Source organism: Mesoplodon bidens (assembly GCF_964165515.1).
Source record: "Mesoplodon bidens genome assembly, chromosome: 14".
Classification (NCBI taxonomy): Eukaryota; Metazoa; Chordata; class Mammalia; order Artiodactyla; family Ziphiidae; genus Mesoplodon; species Mesoplodon bidens.
In genome coordinates, this window is record NC_138170.1 from 16020310 (window position 1) to 16046853 (window position 26544).

The window sequence follows — 26544 nt, forward strand, 5'->3', positions numbered from 1 at the left end:
TGCCATTATAAACATACCAGCACGGTTAACGTACTTGTACATGGATCTTTCATATATTTTGCTGATTATTTCCCTAGGATAAACTCTTGGATATAGAATTGCTGAGTCAAATGATATGCACTCGAAATATGTTTTACCGGTTTACGTCAATAGCATTTATTCAGCTGGGACTACAGATGCTCTGGTTGGAGAGACAAGACCCACATATCAGAGATTAATGGTTTCTATGGAAATATGCCAGAGGAGTGACGAGTAAGTGATAAACAGAAGGAGACGTGACTGTGGGCTCAGAGAGAAAGCTTCGTGGAAGCCATGGAACTGAGCTGGGAATTAAACCTTGCATGAGATTTAGACAGGCTGGGTGGGGACGAGGCCAGGAGAGAATGTCACCCGTGGGGAGGTGTGTTCTGACAGTGGCAGTTGGCCCATCAGACCTTAAGCTGATAATCAGTCTTTCCAGCCTTGGGCCACCTGCTGTGTCTCAACCTACCTGCCATCACTTGGCGCTTGAGAGACTCGGATGTTCTAACCTCGCATGATGAGAGGGCAGGCCAAGAGAGGCCAGACCAGGGTCACCGATGGGGGTAGCGTAAAGGAGGGAGAGCAAATGGAACAGTCAAATCCCTGATTTCTGTTGAGGCAGACATAGTAGAAGAAATTGAATAGAATTTTTAGAAAATAATAAAACCTTAAAGCTTCTGGAAGAAAATAAATAACTCACAACCACAACTTGAGGGTAGGCAGAGCTTTCTTGGCAGAAAGTACTAACTCTGTGTTTTACTTTGCTATTGGTGCCATAACAAATGACCATAACATAGCACCTTAAAACAACGCAAATTTATTATCTTACAGTTCCCTTAGGTCAGAAACCCAGAGGGCTCAGCTGGGTCTCTACTTAGAATCTTATAACACCAAAATGAAAGCTTCAGCATGGGTGCGGTCCTTTCTGGGGGCTCTAGGGGAGAATGTGTTTCCTTGTTCATTCAAGTTGTTGGCAGAATGAGTTACTTGTGGTTTTAAGGCTGAGGTCCCCATTTCTTTGCTAGCTACCGGGTTGAGGCCTGTTCTCAACTTATAAGGGCCACTCACATTCTGTGACTGTGGCCCCTTCCTCCATCTTCGAAGCCAGCAATGGCAGGTTGAGTGCCTTTCATGCTTAGAATCTCTCCTGTCTCTCTCTTTTTTTATTGTCACGTCTTTCTAGCTCACCCTTCCACCTTCTACTTGTACTTTTAAGAGCTCCTGTGATTAGATTAAGCCCACCCAGATAATCCAGAATAATCTTTTCATGTCAAGATTCCATGACCTTAATCATATCTATGAAGTCTTTTTTTGCCTATTATTATAATATATTCATAGGTTCCCGGGATTAGAACGAGGATACATTTTAGGGGGAGGGACATTTTTCTGCCTGCCGTTCTCTAAAATTAAAAATCTAAAATCAAAACATCGAAAACTGTAGAAATCTTTAAGCAAATGAATAAATAAACCACAGACTGGGAAAAAAATATTCAGAACACATATACCTGACAAAGGACAGATCCAGAATAAAATGCTTACAAATTGACAGTTAAAAAAAATCAACTCAATTTAAAAATGAGCAAAAGACTTGAGCAGACTCTTGACAAAAGAAGTTATAACAATGAACAATAAACACATGGTGAAAAGATGCTTAACATCATGAGTCATCACAGAGGTGCAAATTAAAACACGTCCATTAGAACAACTAAAATAAAGATGAACCCCACCAATTGTTGGTGGGATGCAGAGCAACTGGAACTCATGTAAATTGCTGGTGGGATTGTAAAATGATAACAGCCACTTTAGAAAACGGTCAGCTTCTTACAAAGCTAAGTGTATCCTCTACTATAAGCTAGAAATTCCACTCCTAGGTACTTAGGCATGTGAAAACATGTTCACAAAAAGATGTAAGAATGTTTATAGCACCTTTATTTATAATAGTTCCAAACTGGAAACAACCTGAATGTCTGTTAACAGCGGGACTGATAAGTAAATGTTGGTACATTCATACAATCCATTCATACAATGGATTCATCAATTTTTAAAAAGAAGAATGAATTATTGGTATATAAAACAATACAGAGGAATCTTTTTTTTTTTTTTTTTGGCAGTATGCGGGCCTCTCACTGTTGTGGCCTCTCCCGTTGCGGAGCACAGGCTCCGGACGCGCAGGCTCAGCGGCCATGGCTCACGGGCCCAGCCGCTCCCCGGCACGTGGGATCTTCCTGGACCGGGGCACAAACCCGTGTCCCCTGCATCGGCAGGCAGACTGTCAACCACGGCGCCACCAGGGAAGCCCAATACAGAGGAATCTTAAAAATGTTCCGTTTATGTGAAGTTCAAGAATGGACAAAAGTGATAAAAATCAGAAAGTGGTTGCAGAGTAGGGGAATTGACTGGGAAGTATGGGGGGAACTTTCTCGTCTGATGGGAAAAGGTATCTTGTTTTAATGAGGGTTACATGGGTGTATATGATTGTCAAAACTCATTGAACTGAAAACCCAAGGTCTTTGTATTTTATTATATTCCAGTAAGTAATGAAAATCCATGAAGATATATGAGAAGATAATACAGAGAGATTAATTTTCAGAAGTAAATTAATTTGCAGAAGTAAAAATCAGTTTCTGAATTTTAAACCACCAGTGAGCATTTTAAAAATCATTGAGAATGATGAGAGCAGGAATAAAGACCTCTAAAAACCCTCTCCTTCATAAAGGCAGTGAAAAAATGGTCAAAATCAATTGTTTCAATTGTCAAGATATTGAAACAACCTAAGTGCCCATCAACAGATGAATGGATAAAGAAGATGTGGTGTATACAGATACAATGGAATATTACTCAGCCATAAAAAAGGATGAAATTTTGTCTTTTGCAGCAACATGGATGGACTTGGAGGGCATTATGCTAAGTGAAATAAGTCAGACAGAGAAAGACAAATACTATATGATATCACTTATATGTGGGACCTAAAAAATACAACAAACTAGTGAATATAACAAAAAAGAAGTAGACCTACAGATATAGAGAACAAACTGGTGGTTACCAGTAGGGAGAGCTGGAAGGGGCAATACAGGGGTGGGGGGAGCAGAAGGTCCAAACCACTGGGTGTAAGATAGGCTCAAGGGTGTATAGTACAACACAGGAAATATAGCCAATATTTTGTAATAAGTGTAAATGGAAAGTAACCTTTAGAAATTGTATAAAAATTAAAAATTATAAAAAGTTTTTAAAAAATCAATTGTTTCTGAACTCTGGGAATTAACCAAAGGCTTGCAACACTGTGGGGCATGTTCAGTGCCCCTCCAGAAAAACCACTTCTTTTTATGAGTGTTGAATGATTTACCATATGTTTCATCAGTTACAAGGTGGATATTTTTTCATCTTTTAGTATATCTTTAATCAGAAAATGTCTTACAGTCAGTGGCATATCATAGACTAATGGCAGTGGGCCTTTTCTTTCTCTCATAATGCATTTTACAATAGATAGCATGTGAGGTTCAAAGACGTATGATCATTTTTCCTGTGGGTCCCTTCTGTGATAGAGTTATCTGAGTCTTTCAAAATGCTTAGTACATTTTCTAACTGAAAAAGTTCTACAGGGCGCCTTTTGTTCTGAAAAGTCACATGTTTAGTAATCTTACATTTGATACAAGTCTTATAAGGAGAATAAATGAGCAATGACTTCCTTAAGAAAAAGAAAAAGCTTTGTTTATTTTGCCATAGAATTTTAATTTGCTTCCAACATACATCACACACAGATCTGGGGACACCATAAGCTAAGGCTGCGGAAGTCCTGGATGCGGGTGTGTATAGCTGGGTCTTGATTTCATCAGCTCTGTGGCTGCTTAGCTCCAGTTAGTTATTAAGGTCAGACTTTATGGGTCAGACCCTTCCTATGTCGTCCATTCCGTGGACATAGAGGGCCTTCCGTTGGCAGTGCCTGCATTGCTGTCCTGGGGGCTGGGGAAGGCGGGGAGGAGTGAGAGGGAATTTTGCTTCTAATCTGAAAAATCACCTCCCTGTGACAACTGACAATGTGATCACCTCATCCCTCTGAGTGTCATTTACTTCTCTTGCTTTCTTTGGGTGCATTTGGAACAGAGAACTAACTAGAGCCTGATTTTAAAGATTCATTTCTATTTTATTTTTATTTTATTTCTATTGTTTTAATTCTGTAGCTTGCAGTGAGCTGCATACGCCATCGCTAGATCGAAAACCAAATAGCTTTGTAGCAGTCAGTGTGACCACCCCACCCCAGGCGTTCTGGACGAAGCACGCACAGACCGAGATCATTGAGGTGGGTGCTGCTGGCCCCTGGCCCCCCGGTGGCTCCGTGACAGGGTTTCTGATCCCGATGGGAGGGCTGTTCAGTGACCTGAGCACCAGTAGCTGCAGCTGCATTCCTGTGGATCGTCGCTGTTCTTCCATGGCTTTTCAGTACATTGGTATCTTTCATCACACTTACTCATCCGGCGGCATTTATATTTGCCATATCCTTTACAGTTATTATCAGTTGTCTATTGGCAGCCTGTTTTTGAACAGTGGTCCTCTAAGGTTGATTGCCTTTCAAGAGGTAAGCCCCGAGTCTTCCTTGTCACCTCCAGTTGGCTGCTACTTTTGGACAGTTGTGCTCATTAATCAGAGTTTGGAGAGTGTTAACTCTTAACCAACCCTCTTACTAGGCATACCTTAATTTTATTGGGTTTTATTTTTATAATCTTTTGAGATGTGTGCTCTGTGTTTACTTTTTACATTAAATGAAATGATATGCGTTCGCCTGGGGAATTTTACAATATTTCTTCCGATAATTGAGCACATCATGTAAGTTATGAAACTAGGCATAGGAGTTGGCTGGTGTGAGCTCCTGTTGGATTTTGTTGGTGACGTGAGCCTCCAGGTGAAGTATCTCCTCCCTGGCACTCTCCACCAAACAAACTGCATTTCCCCTTCTCTCCCAGCTTCACATTTTGGAAGACAAAACACTTTTTCATTCTCTTAGAAATGTATTTCCAAGTTCAAGCCCACGATTCTGTTTTCTCAGCATTTGTCGAGCACTGCCTACGTATGAAGCCTAGCGCTGGGTGCTGTGGATGATACAAAGACCCTTGAGGCCCCGCCCCTGCCCTCAAGGAGTATACCGTCCTGTGGTTGAGGAGGCGGAAATGAACTTGGCTCATGCAGACAGAGCAGAGTGTGGTCTCTGTCAGAGCAGAGAGACGAGGACAGTACCCGGAGGACGAGGTCCCGTCCAGCTCATTGTGTGGGTTTGGAGAGTAACTTGATCCTGTCCAGTGTGTGCAGAGGCACAGCAGGAGTGCAGGGAAGCGGGGGTCTAGCCGGGCGGGGCAGCCTTGTCTGCAGGTGTGTTTCAGGGAGGCCCCGAGTCGGAGGTCGCTGGGGGAGTGACAGTGTTGTGGGGCCTGACTGGCAGCGGGGAGGAGTGGAAAGAAGGGGGCATGAGAGGGAGGCTCTGGACGTGGAACTGGCGGGGGTGCATCGATGCTGGGTGGTTGAGAACAAAGAAGAAGGCACCAAAGCAGGTGCCCGGGTCTGCAGCCTCCTTGGACACAGAGTCAGAGAGGGTCCGAACCAGCGGATGGAGGGACAGGTTGGGTGGGGCTGCGGTCCCAGCAGGACGCCTGGGGTGGGCACTGTCCAGCGGGCGCTGAGACATTGGAGCTGGAGCTGCAGGTACAGACAGGAGCCGCTAACTGTTTGGCTGAGATCGCTAACCACCGCCTGAGGAAGAGAGTCTGATGTAATGGCGCTTTGGGGGTCAAGGCCGGGCTGCCAGGAAGTGGCTACCTACGATTGAGACAGTAGCAGCTAGTCCTCAGAAAAGGATAGCCCTAAGAAAGCCGGACCGTAATTATTCCAAACCCAGGATTCTAGAAATAACCAACTCTGGCCATTCATATCCTCTTCCATCTGCCTTTGTACATCTTGAAGGAATAACCCACAATAGTAGGTCCAAATACATAACTCATCTGAAGTTGTAAGACTAAGAATACATGTGGACATTCAACTCAGTTTTAGAAAATCCTTCCTGCTGAGGGAGGAGCCCTTAGAGTGAGCCCTTGGGCCCAGCTTGTGTGGTGGCCTGTTTGTTGTATCTGGGCCCAGAACACTTCGTCCTTTTTGGAAAATGGTGTTTTGGTTATATGCATCCATGTAAGCCCCATCTGCATTTGTGTTGATCCAAGTTGGTAAGAATGTTAGTTTCTCCTTCTGAGAATGTTGGTGTATTTCAGAAGCAATGAGTTCAAAAAATCCGACTCTGTATTCTGATTCTTTTTTTTTTGTTCTATCCTAGGGAACCAATGATCCTATATTTCTAAGCAGTATTGCCTTCTTTCAAGACTCTCTCATCAATCAGATGACACAGATCAAGCTCTCCGTGTATGATGTCAAGGATAGATCTCAGGGAACAGTTAAGTACCATGTTGTGGTTCGTGGGATATTCTTCCCTTTTTTTAAAGTTACGTAATTGTTTGAGAGGTGAACACGAGATTGAGTTCACTTCTGGCTCACAAATTAATGTCCAAATGTGTTTGTCTTTGGGAACATCATTATGAGCCTCCCCATTGGGCTCCTGAGATGAGGTCAGATGTGTGGAGAGAACCAGCCAGCTGGACTCCCCAGGGCCTGGCAGGTGGAGCCGAGGCAAAGCAGGTGCACTAATGCCGTCTCCCCCTCCTCCTCAGATGTACTTGCTGGGCTCTGGAACATTTGTCGTCAAAGATCTGCTCCAGGACAGGCGTCATAGGTTGTATTTAACACTAAGGTTGGTATTTAATTTTGTCCCTTTGCAAGGATCTGGAATTATGAGGTCCAGGGACAGATGGGGAAAGAGCCTACCTCCTGTACTGAGAGAGCACCGTGTCCCCAGAGGCCAGTTTCTGGGCGGGGGCTTGGTTGTCATTGAGGAGAGAGAAAAAAAGCCTGTCAGAGGGCCTGTCACGGAATGGAGATGTGCAGTGTCCATAGGAGGTATGCAGACCCAAAGGAAAACCTAGGTATACATCTAATAATACCAAACATATTTTTCTGTTATCTGTCCTCTCCCTGATAGGATGTCATCTCCCAGAGGGCAGGGATGTGCCTCGGTTTTGCTTGTATCCCAAGACCTAGAACAGTGCCTGCTGCTCAATAAATATTTGTGGAAGGAAGGAATGTGGGGAGGGAGGCGCGGGGGGACCCCACTATGTTGGGGTCAAGGTGTCAGTCCTTCCCAGATTCTTTTTAGGGGCAATTCCTACCCTGACATAGTGTTCTTTTTTTTTTTTTTTCAAAATAATGTAAAAATTGGGGAAATAGTCCCAAATAGCAAAGAAGATTGTGACACAGAAAATGAATTCCCTGCTAGTAGTGCAACATTTTGAAGATACGGAGATGACGGACTTGAAGACGTTGGGCTGGGCTCCCCCTGCTGAGTGTGTGGAGAGCTTGACTCAGGACGAGGAAGGGTCTCGGGGAGAAAAAGCGGGGTCGCATGGGGGAGGGGCCGTCAGAGAAGAACACCCAGGTACATCGTACGCCAGAGCCGATCCTAGTTGGATTAGGGTTAAATGTAAGACGTGGGCATCATCCTTTTTTTAAAAAAATTAATTAATTAATTAATCTATTTTTATTTTTATACATGTACATTTTATAGTCATTTATTAAGCTCTTACTGTGTGCTCTCCTGTATGACCTCACCTAATACTACAACCCTAGGAGGAGATAGTAGGAACCTGAGGTCCAGAGAGGTTAATTAACTTGCTCGGTGTTATCCAGCTAAGAACTCTCAGAGCCCACGTACAAATCCAGGCAGTCTGATTCCAGAGCCTGCAGTTTTTACTTTTTAGTTTTTGGCTGCGTTGGGTCTTTGTTGCTGCGCACGGGCTTTCCTCTGGTTGCGGCGAGCGGGCTTCTCATTGTGGTGGCTTCTCTTGTTGCGGAGCACGGGCTCTAGGCACTCGGGCTTCAGTAGTTGTGGCACGTGGGCTCAGTAGTTGTGGCTTGCAGGTTCTAGAACACAGGCTCAGTAGTTGTAACGCATGGGCTCAGTTGCTCCGCGGCATGTGGGATCTTCCCGGACCAGGGATTGAACCCGTGTCCCCTGCACTGGCAGGCGGATTCTTAACCACTGCACCACCAGGGAAGCCCCATCATCCTTTTTAAAAGGAGCTAGAGATGACTGTCGAACAGAGAGCCTGGGGAGGGACTTTTCCAGGCACGAGAACTGTGAGAGTGAGTCACAGAGGAAATGGTCAGTGGATGCATGTGACCACATAAAAATTTAGAACATGGCTAAGCCCCACAGCTTAGATAAAAAAGCCAGAGGCTTCAGGGTATCTCTGAATGAATCAAGGATTCACTGGGGCTTCCCTGGATGAATCAGATGGGCCCAGGCAGCCAGCAGCCAACCTGAGGGGTCTTAGCAGTAAAGTGGACCAGGGCTAGAGTGGTGTCAGCTATACCATGAAGGATGCAGAGGCTTTGGGAAATCCTGGGTGACCTCAGCTTACTTGCGGTCCCAGCGTAGGCCTTGAGGCTAATCAGAGCTTGAGGGTGGGGTGGGAATGAGCAGAAAAGGGGTCTAGTGCCAGAAGAAGGTGCTCTCCAGTCCCGACTGCAAGGTGTGTCCGCGTCACTCTCTGGGGCGGGGTCAGCCCAGGGCTGATGGGCGCCAGCCTCCCGAGCAGGCGTTGGCTACCCCCGACCCCCGCTTCACCGGGCACGCCACCCATCTCTGGGGCATCGTCCCCTCTCAGACACAGCCCTCTTCTGTGCCCCCGTCTCCTCGCCGGCCTCCCCCGGAGGCTGTGCACACGGTAATTGCTGCCTGACTGGCCAACCGGCCCCATCCTGGCACCCCCAGGACCCCTTGACCATCCGGGAAGCTGAGCTTTGTATTGAAGCGGAAAATGAAGCGCAGTCACGGCGCTGTTGACTGAAGCGCGTTGCCGGTTGCAGGTCTGCGGAGAGCGACCGCGTGGGCAACATCACCGTGATGGGCTGGCAGATGGAGGAGAAGTCAGACCAGCGGCCCCCCGTGACCCGCTCTCTGGACACCGTCAACGGGAGGGTGAGCACAGCACTTTGCCTGTGAGCTGTGGGGAGGGGAGGCCGGGCTCTGCCGGAGGCGCCCGTCCCCCCAGGCACTTCTCCAAGTAGAGAGAAGCGGTCCCCTGCCCCTGCCCCAGGCCACCCTGGCCCCTCTCCAGAGTGCGAGCTGCAGTCAGTCGGGAGGGCAGAGGTGGCTCGTGGGTGTGGAGTGAGACCCAGGTCACCCTGAGGGCTGGTTACGGTCTTCCTCTCCCAGACGTTCCTCTGCCTCACAGCCCCCTGGGCCCCGTCTCACACCTGTGCCCGCCCCGTGTCACCCTCTCTGACGCACAGCCGCTCACCCAGACACTCTCAAACAACAGTTCTAATTTCAGAGCCCAAACGCTGGTAAATAGTCATTGTAAAATACAGAGATCTCTCATTTTACCCCAAATAAACCTGAAATGTCAGCTGTGGAAATACTCCTGGGCCTCATCTACCACTGCCCTTTCATACACATCAAAACACTCAAAGACAAGGGGAAGTGACTTGTTCGAAAGTTGTACATTTCTAGAAAATTGTGTGGGCGGAGAATGTTCAGTGTCCTGGGAGGGGCCTCACTTGTCTGTGCGATTCTTGTACAGTTGATGGTGGATGTTAGTCTCAAGGGTTCTTTTATGACATGATGTGCTCTGGAGTCTGAGTCACAGTTTTCTCATGCTTTTCTGTACATGTTTTTAGATGGTTCTGCCTGTTGACGAGAGCTTGACCGAGGCCTTGGGAATCCGATCCAAATACGCTTCGTTGCGAAAAGACACTTTACTGAAATCGGGTAAACAGCTTCCTCTGTTGGTACTCCTGCCACTCGTGAGTGTCCACGCGGGCTCGTGGTCTGCTTCCCCAGCCGCTCTGATTGTCACGGCTGTGCACGCCCATCGTCCCCTCTCTCTGCACACCAGCGTGCCGTCCTTTGTGGCAGCATGTCGGGACCTCGTGACCCTCCGGGGAGGGGGCTCCTGCTTCCTTTCACTCTGTCTCGATGGCGTCGGGCTCGGTGACCGGCAGCCTCCCCGCCCCAGTCCTAGCACCCTAGAGCCGGTGACACGGTCTGGGATGATGAGACCGCATGTCACAGGGCAGGGGCGTTCGGGCTCGGTCACTCTGTGGGTGTGGGTTTAAGTGTTTTAACTCCCTGGAGATGAGCAGGAAGAAGACCCGGGGGCCGGGGGGGAGGGTCCCGCGGCGGCCTGCGCCTGCTCACCGCGGCCTGCCCCCCTCCCGCCTCAGTGTTCGGCGGTGCCATCTGCCGCATGTACCGGTTCCCGACCACCGAGGGCAACCACCTGCGGATCCTGGAGCAGATGGCAGAGAGCATGCTGTCCCTGCACGTGCCCCGGCAGTTCGTGAAGCTCCTGCTGGAGGAGGACGCGGCCAGGTGAGGCCCCCGTCATCCGCCCCTTCCCATCTGGAAGGCTCGTGGACAGGGCGGGTGGAGCACTGGCATCAGATGGGCCTGGCCGCACACCCAGCGTCCACCGCCTGCATGCTGCGCGGCCTGGGCTCAGTTTGCTCATCTGTGTCCCGGAGTTTCTGTGCGAGGACGTCACGAGACAGCGTGCCCGACACGCCAGCTGTGCCCCTGCTGAGCACGGGCTCCCCTCCCCTCCCCTCCCCTCCCCTCCGGTCTTGAGAAAGTTAGACTAGCTGGTCCCTCTCTGGTTGTGGCTGCCTGGGTCACGGTTTCCTACGGTCTGGGCTCCAGAGGGCTAAGGATGACCATCAGGACACTGATCCTCTGTGTCTCTCAGCCCAGGGCCTGCTTCACAGGTCCTGAGGCGGGGAGCAGCCTGAGAGGAGGTCTGGGCGCTGCAGAGTATGTCTCCCGTCTGCCTAAGAGTCGTCTCTGCTCCTTGCCAGCGAGCAGTGTTCATTGTAGATGCAGCGCAGCAGCTGCATGAGGAAAACAGTGCAGCCAAATCCTACTGTTGTAATACAGCTATTTTGTTTAACGTTTTTATCTTGAAAAAAAATTTGAACTTAGAGAAGAAGGGGAAGAATAATGCAATGAGCTGCTTTATCCCCCTATATGTGTATATTTTATTTATTTATTTTTTTTTAGATAAATTTATTTTAGGCTGTGTTGGGTCTTCATTGCCGCGCGTGGGCTTTCTCTAGTCGCGGCGAGTGGGGGGCCTTCTTTTCGTTGCAGTGCGCGGGCTTCTCATTGCAGTGGCTTCTCTTGTTGCGGAGCACGGGCTCTAGGCGTGCGGGCTTCAGTAGTTGTGGCACGTGGGCTCCGTAGTTGTGGCTCATGGGCTCTAGAGTGCAGGCTCAGTAGTTGTGGCTCGCGGGCTCAGTAGTGGTAGCGCATGGGCTTAGTTGCTCCGCGGCACGCGGGATCTTCCCGGACCAGGGCTCGAACCCGTGTCCTCTGTGTTGGCAGGCGGATTCTTAACCACTGCGCCACCAGGGAAGCCCTGTGTATATTTTATAGAGTTAATTTTTTAAAACTTCCTTTCAGCTTTTCCATATTTGTAATATATTTACATAGCTACCATCTACTTTCCTATGTATCTTCAGTTTCACTAAATTTTTAGTTGCGCATAATTTCCCACCGTTTGGTGCACTATAACCCGGAAGAGTTCCTTCACTCATTGCGTTGGTTTGGAGGGTTTTGCTGTTTCTCACGCCAGCCACGTGGCCAGCGCTCTGCTCACTGTGGTGGGGAGGCGGGGGTCTTGACGGGCAAGATGGACCGTGGGAGACAGTCAGCAACAGAACTTGGGCCACACGGGGCCCAGACGGGTCACTGGTGTGCAGAACTTAAAAGGGGCCGTGAGAAGGAGGAGGGTGGCCGGGGCAGGCCTCTGAGAGACGGTGACACTAAGCTGACACCCGGAAGCACAAGGCGGAGCCACGTGACCCACGGGCAGCAACACGGAGAGAGCAGGGCCCGCAGCAGCTGAGGCACACAGGCTTGGGTGCAGACCCCAGGCCAGCGGGGCCGCTCAGCCAGCAACCCACGGGGACCTCGGTCCCACCCAGCCTTGCCTGCACCGAGGGTTCTTTTACATTAATCTTGCTGATTAGTAATAATAATAATAATAAAATGGCACAGCTTCTTAATTTTTTTTTAACTTTAGAAAATTTAGTAGATTCCTAAACACTTCTATAAAATTAGCTTTCCCCCCCCCCTTAGAGGAAAACGTGCATAGTATAAAAAGCCAAAGAGTGCAAAAAGGCTTTTAACAAAAAACATAAGTCTTGGGATGCTCAACCTTCTGATCGCCTTCCTAAGAAACAACCACTTTTAGCCGTTTTAGTGTTTTATGCTATATTTCTAAATTTATGTATAGAGTACTCTCTTAATTAATCAACTTCAGAGATTAACTGCTGATTTCCTATGAAGAGGATTTTAGGTCTTTTATACTTTCCCCCCAGTTTCCTAAACTGGTTATCCTTTTTTTTTTTTTGAATCCATTTTGTGTGTTCATTATTCTGATTATGTAGCTATTATTTCCTGCTGAGCTAAGAAGTTTATATTTCAGTTCTTAAACAGCTTTCATTTTTGTGGATATAACAAATTTTTTTCTTGTCTTCTTCTCTATGCACTTTTAGATCTAGACAGTTCATTACTTACACAGATAGTAAAGGGAACAATAGCTAAAGTTGCCATCTTCCCAGGGTCCTTGTCCCAGACCCGAATAGGAAGACATAAGGGACCTGGTGGCCACAGCAGGAGCCACGGGACCCCCGTTGCTGAGCAGCCCGGCTCGTGGGACAGCTTTATATTCTGCAGCTCTGCTCTGGTGAGGGCAGAAAGCCCCATGCCTCCCAGAATCCAGGAGGCAGTGACAGCCCCGGGTGGGGGGGATGGAGGGGTGGGGAGGGCCTGTAGCAGTTGCCCTCAGGCTCCAATCCTCCTGTGCTCTGGGAGGGTCAGACTCAGGCTGCAGTTCAAGCCTTCATGCCCCTGTGGCCTCTGGACACATGCAAGGTCGCCAGGGTGCCGTGGTGGAGCCACTCCCTTCTTCACTCCTTCACTTAGTTTTCCCTAAACATTTGACTGAGTTCCTATGAAAAGCCTGTCTGTGCAGTTTCCACGTGGTCAGTGGTCTGCCTTTTACTTTTTTTTTTTTTCTTTTTTTTGCGGTACGCGGGCCTCTCACTGCTGTGGCCCCTCCAGGAGTTGCAGAGCACAGGCTCCGGACGCGCAGGCTCAGCGGCCATGGCTCACGGGCCCAGCCGCTCCACGGCATGTGGGATCTTCCCGGACCAGGGCACGAACCCGTGTCCCCTGCATCGGCAGGCGGACTCTCAACCACTGCGCCACCAGGGAAGCCTGGTCTGCCTTGTTTACAGCCGCCCTTGGAGCTGTCTGCTGTCCTGCCCTGCTGCCGCCCCTCCAGACTCGCAGGGCCTTCCCTGGGCATGACGCGTCCACATCCATCTGTCCTCCTGGTTGGTCAGGACTCCTGAGCCTCTGCTGGGAGGGAGCCGGTGCCATGGCCTGATGCGTGTGTCTTGCTTGCAGAGTCTGTGAACTGGAGGAGCTGGGGGAACTGTCCCCTTGCTGGGAGAGCCTCCGGCGCCAGATCGTCACTCAGTACCAGACCATCATCCTCACGTACCAGGAGAACCTGACCGACCTCCATCAGTACAAAGGTGGGTGCCCGCTCTCAACCCCACCATGGCTCACCCACCCGCTCTCATTTTCCCAGCTGGAAATCTGGAACCCAGGGTCACTCCCATATTCCCACTGACAGGCACTCTAATGGATTTTTTAAAATAGATTCTCATGTAGGTGTGAGTTCTCTCAAATATGGAGTTTTCAGATCTTAATTGAGAAGACAAATGTGTGAATTGCATCGAAAGTTCCTTCCATGGTATCATCTGCCAAAACAACCGCTATAGGATGAAATTCAGGAGAGACAAAGTCACAGGCTGTTGGTTCATTTTATTTCTTCATCTTGGTCTAGCATCAGTGAAATGGCCAAAAGGATGCAGGCCGTTTGCCTTGAGACAAAGCAAGGCAGGGTTTTCTAGATTTCCCGGTTTAACTGTTTAGCGGTCCTTATATTTACATATGAATTGTCTGAGTGGAGCTCTCCATTTGAAGACTCAAAAGTGAAAGTGAAATATAGACACATCTTTTCTTCTTGAAAGATGCCACTTGATTTTCAGAACATTTTCAGGGTAGGTTTAGAAGATTATGCTTAACTCATTCCCTTTTGGTTCCCAATGGAGTGACTTTTTTGGTTTTCTATTACTTTATTCTCTGTCTTCAGATTCTTCCCTCCTTCTCCTCTTTATAATAGAATTTCAGCTTTTAAGGAAAATCATAACCCCTTAATGTGGGGACAGCACAGAGGAACCTGTCCCTAAACTTGGCTGAGAAGCAGCCAAGTTTACAGGAGTGATGACAAGATGGTGGTGCCCTGGGTTTGGTTTGAATCTGAAGAACAGATCTAAATGTATTTCTAAGACAAATGGCAGTGTTTGCCTGAAGGGACTTAGGGACCTGCCCGTGCTGGATGCTTGTTACCTGGGAAAGTCTGAAACCCCCCCACCATGATTCTTCTAGAGCAGAGCTTCTGAGATGTCAGTGTGCTTCTAAGTCTCCAGAGAGCCTCGTGAACAGCAGATCTGGGATTCTGCATTTGTAACAGGCTCCCAGGATGCCAGTGCTGCTGGTCCACGGGCTGCCCCGTCAGTAGCTAGAGAACCATCTCCCATGGCAAAGTGCAAAGCAGACAGTGGCTGGTCTGCATTTTGCATACTGGCAAAATAGATTTGTCTTTTTTCACTAGATGGAATGTTTATTTCTCCTGATTGTTAGTGTAATTTATAGTCTCTTTTTCTAGGCAAGTAGTTCTTTACTTAATTAGTTAAGTATTCTAATTATAGAAATAAGATTGTGAATATTTGTTAGAAAACATGGTCCAAACTCCTGAGCCCCACCCCAGGATGTACAAGGGGACACGTTAGCGTGTTTTCCAGAGGCCAGAATCGATGCTGTGTAGCATTTGCTCATCTTGATAGACCTGGGGTGATGAGCAGACCTTCTCATCACTTTTCAGAACTGAGAAGTGTTGCTCCCGTCACACCAGTTTCTTAGATCTTGGATGCCGGCAGGCTCTACAGTTGGAACAGGCACTTCCTGGCACGGGCCCACTTGCTTTTTATAGTGGTGCTGACATTGTGCTGCACAAAATCCTGTCCCTGTGTCAGACCTGTCGGTTGAGACCTGCTGATGGGAAGGCCCGGCGTCGCTCCTGTGCCTCCGAGGGTGGATCCACCAGGCTCCTTCCACCACCTAGGACCCCGAACCAGTCTCCCGGCCAGGAGCTGCTTTCCCTCAGGGTTTCACCCCCATCGTCTGGGAAGGAAGTGAGCTCATGGGCAGCTCAGAGTTTCTGAGGCCACTGCTGACACACACCTGCATGCCCGCAGTAGCACCCTCAAACTCTCCCTTCTCCACCCGCCGTTCATGAATGGGGGATACGGGCTGACCATCTTTATTTTCTCACATTCCATTCCTCAGGTCCCTCGTTCAAAGCAAGCAGTTTGAAAGCAGATAAAAAGTTAGAATTTGTTCCCACAAACTTACACATACAGAGGATGCGAGTTCAGGACGATGGAGGATCAGGTAACCGTCTCGCTGGATCACATCTCACTTCTTTTCTCCCTGAGCTGCCTGCCCCACGTCCGCCCCAGCCTGCCCTGTGTGCGCTGCTGTGGGGCGCTCGGCAAAGAGGCACAGCCCAAGGGCCTCCGGAAGGCCTCTGTGGAGAGCCAGACCCCTTCCTCTCATTTGTCCTCCCTCCAGCTTCCCTTTGTGTTGCTGTGGCAGAAAATTGCCCACAGGTCATCCTTCTGAAGGAGGGATGCAAGCTGAGTGTAGCTGGGTAGTTGCCCTCTGCCCTGTGTGACTCTCCCCTGAGACATACAGGACCCTCGTAGCCGAGATGATGGTGCTTGGCTCCAGAGGCCCTCGGGCAGCCCGGGCTGTGCAACTGAGGGAACCACAGGCTGCTTGGAAGTGGGCTGGCGGGGGATCCCAGAGTTGTGTACATATCCCTGTAGCTGGCTCGTCCACAGGCCTGAGCCCAGAGTAATGGAGGAGAGCTTTCTGTCATTCAGATCAGAACTATGACATCGTCACCATCGGCGCGCCAGCAGCACACTGCCAAGGCTTTAAGTCAGGAGGTCTCCGCAAAAAGCTGCACAAATTTGAAGAGACCAAGAAACAGTAAGTTTTTGGAGGGTGTTTGTCGTCCTTGTACTGCCGTCTGACGCTTCCTAGGTTAAAAAAAAAAAAAAAACTCAAAACGGGACCACAGAAGCATCCAGCATCTGATCTGCTTTTGCGGGGCGGGAGGAGCTGCCTTACGGGCCCTGTGCTGCTCTGTGTATGTGACTGAGCTGGGTGGGTGACGAGGCACCCGAGCCGTGGTCCTGCCCCTGTAAACTGACAGCGGATGGAAATGCACCTGGAGAGCGGTGCCCCAGGCGGCTGCCCTTTACAGGCCCTGGTCGGTCGGTTGAAGGTTACAAAGCGTGAAGCCCGGGAGAGGTCGTTTCCTCTGCTGGAGGATGCTGGCGGTCAACATTCCCAGTGTCAGAAAGGCTCAAGGGGCCGCACGGAGTTGACCACGCTGAGCAGGAGCTTGGGAGGTGGGCGGGGCGGGGCGGGCCTAGCGGAGTACGCGTGAGGGGCGGGGCCTTGGGGGCAGGAGCCGAGGGGAGGGTCCGGGAAGGCGCAGGCGGCGTGCAGGTGACGCAGGGCTGACGGATCTGGGCCTGGCCCTGGGGCAAAGTCAGCGCCAGCGCTTGGAGCCTGCTGGAAACCGGCGAGTGGAGGGTGCAGGGTGTGCTGTGGATCAGAGGGGACGGGAGAGAACGCTAAACCGAGCTGTTGTGCTGGACGCCGGGAGGCGTGGGTAATCTTCCCGAGCGTCACGCGCCAGCCTTACCTTGACCAGGGGGCGCGGGTGTAGGAAGTGGATGCCATGCATGTAGCCGAGGCCTGGGCTCCTCGGACCGTGAGGTGGAGGAGCAGCGTGAAGGCCTCAGGCTCGCAGAAGGCGACCGAGACGAGCCTGTGCTCAGGCTGATAGGAGAGATGAAGGCAAGTGAGGGGAGACGGCAGAGGACACTGATGGAGCGAGGTTGTGGAGGAGACGGGGCGGCGAGGCCCGGAGAAGAAGGTGGGGCTGCAGAGAAGGAACAAGCTGGGGCCGCGACGGGGCAGTCTGCGCGGAACGTGGGCTCGAGGGGCCGGAGCCGAGTGCTTTGAGGACGGTGACACCGAGGCCCGCCAGCCTCAGGAGGACCCGCGGGGCAGTCGGAGGAGGCTTAGCGGCTTAGCACCGGCCGGAGCCTCAGGCCCCAGGGCGGGAGTCAGGACAGGGCTTGAGCAAGGTGACGTCGGACTGCACGGGTTGGGAAGAAAGGTCAGGTGCAGCGGTCGTGGGCCGAGGGGTGAGCAGGCTGGCGGAGAGCAGCTGGGGAGTCGGGTCAGAGCTGAGCGCAGGGCTGGGCGGCATCTCTGGGAGGCCCCTGGCAGCCTCCTCGACCTTGATTCGTCCCCACCAAGGGCTCCTCCCTGGGCAGACAAGCCAGGCCACCAGATCCCCCCGAGGATTCACCGACCCGGTGCTCCTCTGGGAATTAGGACAAAGGCGAGCTTCCTGTGCCACCACGCTCTGCACAGCCAGCCACGTGTCTGTCGCAGCATTGCATGTGGCCACGTGGAGGTGCGAGTGTGTGACCTGAGGCTGGCGTGGAGGCCCCGGAGGAGAAAGCCGCTCAAGAGGGCTGTCCCTGTCCCAGGAAGGTTGGGGTGTTGATACCTAAGTGTTTGGCATGTTAACTTCAGTACCTCTTACTCCCTAAGTGCTCCTACAGCATTTTTCCAATATATTATATACATTTTTATTTAATGTCCTACTGATGTCATAATACCACCTGCAGGAATGGTTTGCACCAGGGGAGCTCTCCTTTCGGCGCAGGTGTTACTCGCCCGCATGGGACGTCTCCCTGGGGCTCAAGCACGTGTGCAGACGTTGCTCTCGCCAGTGAGCATGCTGGGCTCTTGAGTTTAATCGTCCCTCTAGTCGGGGCCTTGACAAATGATCTCCAGAATTTTGACAAAAGAGAACTTGTTTTTTTAATTTTTGTTTTGCATTTGCCGTTTGCTAACAAGCTGCTAATATTTCGTTTTGGTTCTTTTCTTTAGCAGTTTTGAGGAGTGTTGGTGAGTTTTCTGTCTGTGGAGAGTGTGTGTTTGGGTCTTGCTCTCGTGCAGAGAAAGACTGTCCCCTCCTCTGAGGTGCTTCCCCCTCCGTGCCCCCGTGGGCTCCTAGTTGTAGCCTCATAGACAGAATTCTCCTTCCAACTGCAATGTTCTGTGATAATGAATAGCCCACCTCCAGTCTGCTGTGTCAAACCCTCCCAGTCTGGTAGCAGTTCACTGCTGTGCTCACTCGAAGCCAAGACCCAGTTTCGTTCCTCCAGGATATGAGGAGCCGGGGCCAGGCAGGTCCCCAGGTGCTGGGATTTCAAGTCAACACACTGGTGCGTTTGGGAGTCCCTTCCTGGCTTCTTTCACAAGAACTTGTGGCTTTTCAGTTTTCAGTTTCCCTTCACGTCTTGTAGGAATGAAGCCAGCTTACATTTTTATGGTATTTAATAGTTAATGGAGATTTGTAAAACAGTATTACTAGGGCCAGTTTCATCCCTGGAGGGCAAACCAAGAATTAATACAACCAAGTGACTTTTTCCACCAACAATGAGATGGCAGCCAGAGACCACCATGCCTGCTGCCTGGGGTCCCCACTGCCGTTCCAGGCCTCCCCAGGCTCGCCCGGGGCACTTGCCCCGGCCCAGAACAGGGGCTCCGCCCTGGGGCTTGCGAGGCACCCGTAGCCCTCAGAACTGCTGCCATCGTGGGGCTGGAGCAGCTCAGGGGCCGTGGCTGGGCGGACGCTGCTGGAGGTGCCGGGGCGCTGCATGCTGAGGACACCCTCCCCCGTGGCTGCCCCAGTTTCGGCCTGTGGCTGGGCTCCCACGCTCGTGTGTTTACGGTCGTCCGTGAACAGCAGCTCTTGGAAGCGTATCCTTTCTCACTCCCGCCACATTCCTCCCGTGTCGCTAACAGGACCTGTGGGAACACACAGCGAGTGCGGTGATGCTTTCTGTCCCGCTTGTCGGAGGCTTTGTATTTGCTGAAGTGAACACACCCATCTCCGTACACACGTGTACGTGTACGTGCAGCACACGTTACGTGTGTTCTCTAAATATTGGCTCCTGGGAAGAATAAATTTTAAAAACCCTGTTTCGAGATTGTATTCCTAAGACTCAGTTGTCTTAAATGGCAGCTATTCATTTGGCAGTGATTGCAGATTGGAAAGCAGCGTGTGCACCTCGTGCTGTGCAGGCTTGACCGCAGCCTGCTGCATGGGCTTCTGGCAACTCCATCGTTTTTCACTGTGGTGTCTGGGCTTGGGGTGTTGTTTTTTCAGGGGTGCTTCGGTTTTTGTTTTTGCATGTTGACCCCATAGTCCGTCAGGGGAATGGGCAGGGAGGTTTGTTGGTGACCCAGCTTCGGGTTACCCTGGAAAGAGCCCAGCAGGGAAAGGGCTCAGTCCTACCGTGTGCCCCTCACCTCCAGGGGCAGCAGTGGAGGGTGTGGTCCTCCCTCTTCCCCTAAACTCCAAGGGCAGCTCTTCGAGGGGACCAGTCAGGGCCCCTCCTCACATGAAGCATGGCTGCCGTATACTTCTCCCTGTTTCCCTCAGCTTCCTCAGGTGGTCTGAAAAATAAACTTATAATATTGGGTTGATTGGGGACCTTAGCTAAGAGACATGCAATTTACCACCCCCATCTAGAAGGTCCCACGAAGCCAGGGACGTGGAGTTGGATCCCCAGAGGCTGGTGTTTGTGCCAGGCAGTAGCTTTGACATCAGATCCCAAGATGCACATGCTGCTCGGTGGCAGGGAGTGGGGGACGAGGGAAGGACTGGTTTTCAAAGCCAGTGAGGCGTCCAGGCCTGGCCTCCAGTTCGGCATGTTCTCCATGCCCCCCCACCTTCATCTGATGGAACATTAATTTTTAAGCAGGGGAGTCCCGGAGCAGGGGAGAGAGGATGGAAGCCCAGTGTTCCGGGGACTTGCTGCGGTAGACACACGAGGGAGGGTGTGGGTCTGTGCACAGAAAGTCTGAAGTCCTGATTGGCCAAATGAAAAGACAGGTTTCTTTTGGCAAAGTCCAGCCCCTACTGCAGTCTCCCTTCACTGCGGTGTGAACCACTCTGGTGTCAGCAGGTCTGCACTCAGGTACTGCTTAAAAACTGACAGAAGAGGTTCTTAGGTGAAAGATTATGAGCATCCAGGTAACTGCTGGGTTCAACATCTGTACACACAGGTAGAAACACAGTGAAAATACAGATACATGCAAATATGGATAAAAGACTTAATTGCATTTTAACGTTTCAAGCCTCTACTGTACAGACAGAATGGATCTACTGAGATTTCCTCTTGTCCACCAACAACTAGACTAGCCTAGGAAACACCCCTGAGTAACAGGAGGCTTCACCTCGTGTTGGTTGTGGGCAGGGGTGGGGAGGTGCTCCTATCCCCATCGATTCGAGAGAACCCCTTAGAAGCTGTTCTCATCCTTTTTAGTACGTCATCCAGCTGCCAGTCCATCATCTACATACCACAGGACATTGTCAGAGCCAAGGAGATCATTGCCCAGATCAACACCCTGAAAACCCAAGTGAGTTACTACGCAGAGAGGCTCTCGAGGGCGGCCAAGGACAGGTCTGCCACTGGCCTCGAAAGAACACTCGCCATCTTAGCAGACAAGGTAGGAGAGGCTCCCCTGCTGCAGGTGGGTGGGGGTCCCTTGGGTTTCTGAATACCCCTGGACACCTCATGTGTGCCCAGAGCTGTCCACACAAATTGTGACATTGGGATGACCTTGAAGGTCTGACTTCAGATCCTATTCCCACAAAGGCCTGGGGCGGGGGTTGGTGACTGGCCCATGGTCACAGAGCTGGATGGGGGGAGACCAGCGATAGAGCCCGGAGCTCAGGAGCCTCGGCTGTGGCTTCATGCACTTGGCTTTCCAGGGAGCGCACGGGGGTCTTGTTGAAGCTGGGACAGTTCCTCTGCTTCCTTAGTGACTGCCTACTCAGCACATTTTGGGCCACATTTCTGTTGTACTCACAGTTCGAAAAAAGAAACTGAATTATTATACACACATAAGAACAGTATAATTTCATTGGCTTATATATAGTCCACAAACCAGCTTCTAATTAACTGTCATCTGATCCTGATTAAAAATTGATGGATGATGCTTTTTCACATGACTCAGTGCCTCCGCCAAACACACACGTGCCCACAAGCACACACACGTGCACACACAGATTCTGGTCACACTTCCCCACACACACCTGCTTCACTGGGATGAGCTGCTTTTCCCCGTCCGAATGTCTTGTATCCTTCCCATGTGTTTGCCCAGTAAAAAGACTGAGAGCAGGGGATTAAATCCACTCATAAAATAAAGGTGACGTTGTCAGACGTCAAATTCTGAGGCATAGAGCTGCTGTTGCGTGCAGAGTTCCCCAGAACCGCAAGTGCTATGCCAGGAATCCCGCTGCCCGGGGCTTCAGGTATTAGATGTGAAACATAAGACGTCAGCGGTTAAACTGAAGTGAGGCCTGTGCCCTGGGATGGAGGGACAGCCCGGGAAGCCAGTGAAGGCTGGCACTGGGCTTACCCCAGGCCCCTCCTCCAGCCATGTCAGGCTCAGAGGCTGGCCGGGGTCCAAGAATGTCAGAGGCTTCTTGGCCTCCCTGTCGTCCTCCTTGCGTTCTCCAGGCTTCTGTGGGAAATTCTTGCTGAGATTCAGCCGGGCCTGTCGTGAGACAGCCTTTACTCTCAGACGTCCCGAGGGTGGCAGCTCTTGGGGTGTTGGCACCGTGCAGGAGGGCAGAGGGGGGCGGGCTGGGCGCTCAGAGAGGCCGGGCCCCGCGGCCCCACCTGGGTGCTCAGCTGCCAGGTGTGCGTGTGTCCCTGCAGACCCGGCAGCTGGTCACCGTGTGCGACTGCAAGCTGCTGGCTACCTCCATCCACGGGCTGAACGCGGCCCGGCCCGACTACATCGCCTCCAAGGCCTCACCCACCTCCGCCGAGGAGGAGCAGGTGATGCTGAGGAACGACCAGGACACCCTCGTGGCCAGGTGGTCGGGCAGGAATAGCCGCTCTTCTCTGCAGGTGGACTGGCACGAGGAGGAGTGGGTGAGTCTGCCGCCCCCGCCCGTCCACCGGCCGCTGAGCCCGCCTGGAAAACGCCAGGCCTTGCTCCCTCGCAGGTGTGGGGCCCAGCCCGGGCCCCGCCTCCTCGGCCTCCGCTGGCCGTCAGCCCTTCCGGGGCCACGTCTTTCTGGAGATGTGGGAGCTGAGGTGCTGGGCAGCTTGGTGAGGATTTGGGAGACGCCGCCCTGACATCCCGTCACAGTGTTGCTTCTGCAGGGTGGGCTCTGAGGGCAGGGTCTGCCCCTTGAGGGAGTGACACATCACGGACTCGTGTTTGTCATTTGCTGGGACTGTTCTTCGGTGGTGGCGTCCTGGGGGCACCGGATTACCGGCGGCAGCCGCGCGCTCCCCCAGGCCTGCCCCGGAGTCCTGAGTGCTGCCTGGGTTTCTGCAGGGCCCCCCGCCCCCATGCTGAGCGATCCACCGCCTCCATCCAGAAGACCTCAGTCTCCTGCGGTGTTTGTATGAGGTCTGCGGGGAGGGAGGAGGGGACGAGGGTGCTCCCGTGGCCCTTGTGCCCACAGTGGCCTCCAGGACAGCGACTAGCAGACGTCCCCCAAACTTTGAAACTGACGCCCACGGGACATTGATTTGTCTTTGGAAAAGCAGATGCAGCTTTAATGGGGGATTCCAAATTGTCTCCGTCTTGCGGGGTCTCAGTGGGCATGGCGCCCGGGGAGGCGGGGGGCGGTGCGGGGGTGGGCTCTGCTTTCTGCCCTGTGTCTCCTGCTGGGAGAGCTGACCCCGCGCCCCTTGGGTCCGCCAGGAGAAGGTGTGGCTGAACGTGGACAAGAGCCTGGAGTGCATCATCCAGCGGGCGGACAAGCTGCTGCAGAGGGAGCGCCTGCAGGGCGAGGGCTGCGACCACAGCCTCCCCGGCGCCGGCAGCTGCGCGGGAAGGAAAGGTAACCGGGGCAGCCAGGCCTACTGGATCCGACCGGAGGACCCCCTCTGCGACGTGCCCCCCTCGCCACGCCCCCCCGCCGCATGCCACCCTCACCCGACCACACGTGCGTACACACCCCGCTTCCCACCACCGCCTCGAGCGCTGTCCGTGTGTCCGTGTGTGTCTCTAACTCCACGCCCGCCACGCAGACTGCAGGGAGGCCTCTCAGCAGAGGGGGTGTCGCGGCACCCAGAGCAGTGGGGGCGGGGCCTCCCCGAGCCTTCACGGCTGCGGGGCCCGCGTGTGAGCCTGCAGGCCTGGTGAAGGCCGGACCTCAGGGCCCGGCCGGCTCACGCTGCCAAGTCCGGGAGGGTCGGCCTCCTGGGCTTTTCTGGTTTGTCAGCCAGTCTGGGAACCCGAAGGAGGCCGAACGGTAGACGCCTTTCTCGTGAGATTGCTCACTGCATCAGGCATCACGGAAAAGGTGAGGCGTGCGGCTCTCTCTGGATGAGAGCTGGTGGCAGGCCCAGCGGGCTCGTCTGGAAAGGCTGGTTGTCACTGGCTGGGCGCGCTTTTATCTGGCAGAGGCCCGCTGCTCTGGGCCTTGCTCGTAACCCGGTCAGAGGGTGGGCCCCGCTCCCACGTCTGGGGGGGCCAGTTAGGTTCCTCTGTGCGGCGCCACCTCCAAGGTGGGGCTCTCGGTAGACGGCAGGACGCTTCAGCAACAGCCTGCTGCCTGCGGAGACACAGGGCATGAGCAGGCGCTCTGCCCCGCTGTCGCCTTACAGCTGGGGGCCACGTGCCTTCTGAGCCCGCGGGTCCCTGGTCCCTGCAGCTCTGGCCTCTCCCCGGAAGAGCTGGTGGGGTTGTGCGCCAGGCAGCTGAGATTCAGCTGCTGCCGCCGCCTCCTTGCCCCCCTTTGGGCGGGTTAAGGCCCAGCTGGGCCAGGGATGGGCCGCTGGCAGTGGGACTTGTCATTTCTGAACCGGGCAGCTTTCATTCAAGGCAGGGTCTCGCTCCCCTGTCGGAGCCTCTTGGTAAATCCTCCTTTGGTTTGTCAGACGCCCTCCGCCTCCAGTCCGCCTGCAGTCTGTCCGTGGGGTGCACTCTCACTTGAGCCTGTGTTTCCCCGGTGTCCGCGTCTTCCACTCTGCCATCTGTGAGGGGTCCAACTTTCAGTTCCCCAAACCTGTGTTTGGTTCATGGAACTGTTTTGTCTTTGTTCGTGCTCTCATTTTCTTTTTACTGTAAATTGTGTTTCTTAAAAAAAATTCTGAAAGTTCATTGCTCATTTCTCTTTAATATTGTCTTGCTTGCAATTTAAACATTTTTCTGCAGATTTTAAAAAAGTTACTGACTGGATTTTTTTAAATGCAGGAGATAGTGCATTTAACTGGATATACTGTTGTATTCATAACTTAAATGTCCTCTTTTTCTAGGCACATCCCGTATTCAAATATATAGACAAATTTAAGTGCAGTTTTAAAGCTATTTACAGGAGCATTTATTTGTGATATTTAGGGCTTGACTTGTACCTGTGTGTGCCGTACAGATCAGCTCTGTTGTGCTCATGGGAGTAGGAAGCGTTTGAGAGAGTCTGACTCTGCTGATCAGCGCTCAAAAGAAACTTATGAAACCATATGCCTCTAAATTACCTGCACGTGATCCTTAATTTAAAAATCTGAGCACAGCCGGGAAGCTGTTCAGACCTCGGCACGATGAGGAGGATCGGGAAAAACCAGACTGTGAGCCATTTGTTTTACTCAATCTCTTGTCCTCAGGGACCAGAGCTGGGCTCTGTCATGACTCCCGATGCCCTTCCAAGTTCCTGGGGCACTTGTTTTGGCCTAATGAGCGGGTTGTGTTCACACCAGCGTACTTATTGCCTGTGAACAACTCCATGCTTCTTTGACAGGCATTCTCTCTTTTCATTCCAATTCTCTACCCTGTCCTGGGTCCTTGGTTTTCATCTTTCATCAAGGAGCCGCCCTGCCTTAGCCCCACCTGGGGTCAGGGCTCCGCAGGACCCACTGACCAGTCCCCCGCAGCGGGGACCGCAGAGGCTCTGTGAGCCTCCCTCTCCTCCTGGTTTTCCACCCAAGTGACCCGTCTGCAAACTGTCAGGATTTGGTGACTTCCATTACCTCCCACACACACTCTCTCCTGCTCTTCTTATCCCCGAAGAGTCCTTCAAACCCTGGACCAGGTTTCTCTTAATCTGAGGTCTATGGGTTGCACCCCAGGTCCACGTACCCCTGAGATTGTGTGCTAAAATCTGCATGTGTGTGGAGCAGTCCACAGTGGTCATCAAATCTCAAGGGCCTCTGTGATCTAAGAAGAGATCCCTCTGTCCTGTTTGATTGAAAGATGAGTCTAACCCAGTGGGTTTAACCCCTGATCCCTCCTCAGGCATGGTCCCAGCCCAGCAGTTTGGGATCACTGCAGATCATGAAAACAGGCTTCTAGACCCTTCTCCTCATAGAGACTCGGGATCTTGGAGGAAGGGTTATGGAGAGACAGAAATCTGTATTTTTCCAAGGCCTGGGGTAATTCTGATTTTAGCCAGGCAGATGTTGAACAGTCACCGCTGTGCATCACACACCCCACGGTGGTTTCCCTCTTTGTGAAGTAGGCAGTCTCAGGATATTTGAGCTCTAGTGAAGACGCTGAAGTCTTCAACCTACAGAGGCCTTTAATTTTGCTCTATTTTCTGTCCCGTTGGCCAGTTTAAGAAGTCATTGCCAAAGACGATTAGAGAGAAGATCCCTGCCACCACCCTTCTGGACAATCCAGGCTGTCAGAGTCTCCATTCAGCTGGTTCTAGCTATCCTTGAGGATCTGAAACTGCCGTTTCAGGTCCTAAAACGTCCTTTAAACTGAAAAGTTTAGACATAAAATAAGCTTTTAGCCCAAACGATCCCTTTTCAAACTTGTTTGTTTCAGGTGGCACACCCAGTTAACCAGGAATTTTAGAGTTTTTAAGGGAGAAGAGAACTTGAAATGAGTACTTCCCGATGTGACTCAGTGTAGGTGATTGAGTTAAACTTGGTATTCTTTGAGGGACCTGGAGGGATGTTCCAATTCTAGACTTCCCTCCATCATAGACGTTTTGTATTTGGCTTAAACATCGTCAAGATTGGCATGCATGTGTTTGGTATATGGGTTTCATGACTGGACCCTAACCTTTTGGATCTCAGCAGCCGACCTTTAGCCCGGGCTCCAGAGTCAGTCAGGGCGGAGGGCTCTGAGCTGCACGCTCGATTTACTGGTCAGTCTCTCTC

General features: G+C 51.8%; 1 protein-coding gene across 6 annotated transcripts in view; it reads left to right on the forward strand.

Moving 5' to 3' along the window:
- The window catches only part of INPP4A (inositol polyphosphate-4-phosphatase type I A), a 75915-nt gene that overhangs the window by 4855 nt on the left and 44516 nt on the right, over positions 1–26544 (forward strand). For 5 of the 6 annotated variants that reach the window (XR_014017460.1, XM_081254362.1, XM_081254359.1 and 2 more), the window contains exons 4-15: positions 4200–4318; positions 6335–6451; positions 6726–6805; positions 8980–9091; positions 9793–9883; positions 10339–10486; positions 13586–13716; positions 15596–15700; positions 16195–16303; positions 20740–20923; positions 22141–22359; positions 23144–23387. Coding sequence is in view for 5 of the 6 variants with exons in the window: in XM_081254362.1 (XP_081110488.1) it covers positions 4200–4318; positions 6335–6451; positions 6726–6805; positions 8980–9091; positions 9793–9883; positions 10339–10486; positions 13586–13716; positions 15596–15700; positions 16195–16303; positions 20740–20923; positions 22141–22359; positions 23144–23387 (1659 nt within the window). In the remaining variant the exon portion in view is untranslated. The remainder of the gene's footprint in view (positions 1–4199; positions 4319–6334; positions 6452–6725; positions 6806–8979; positions 9092–9792; positions 9884–10338; positions 10487–13585; positions 13717–15595; positions 15701–16194; positions 16304–20739; positions 20924–22140; positions 22360–23143; positions 23388–26544) is intronic. The other variant, XM_081254361.1, reaches the window with a different exon arrangement.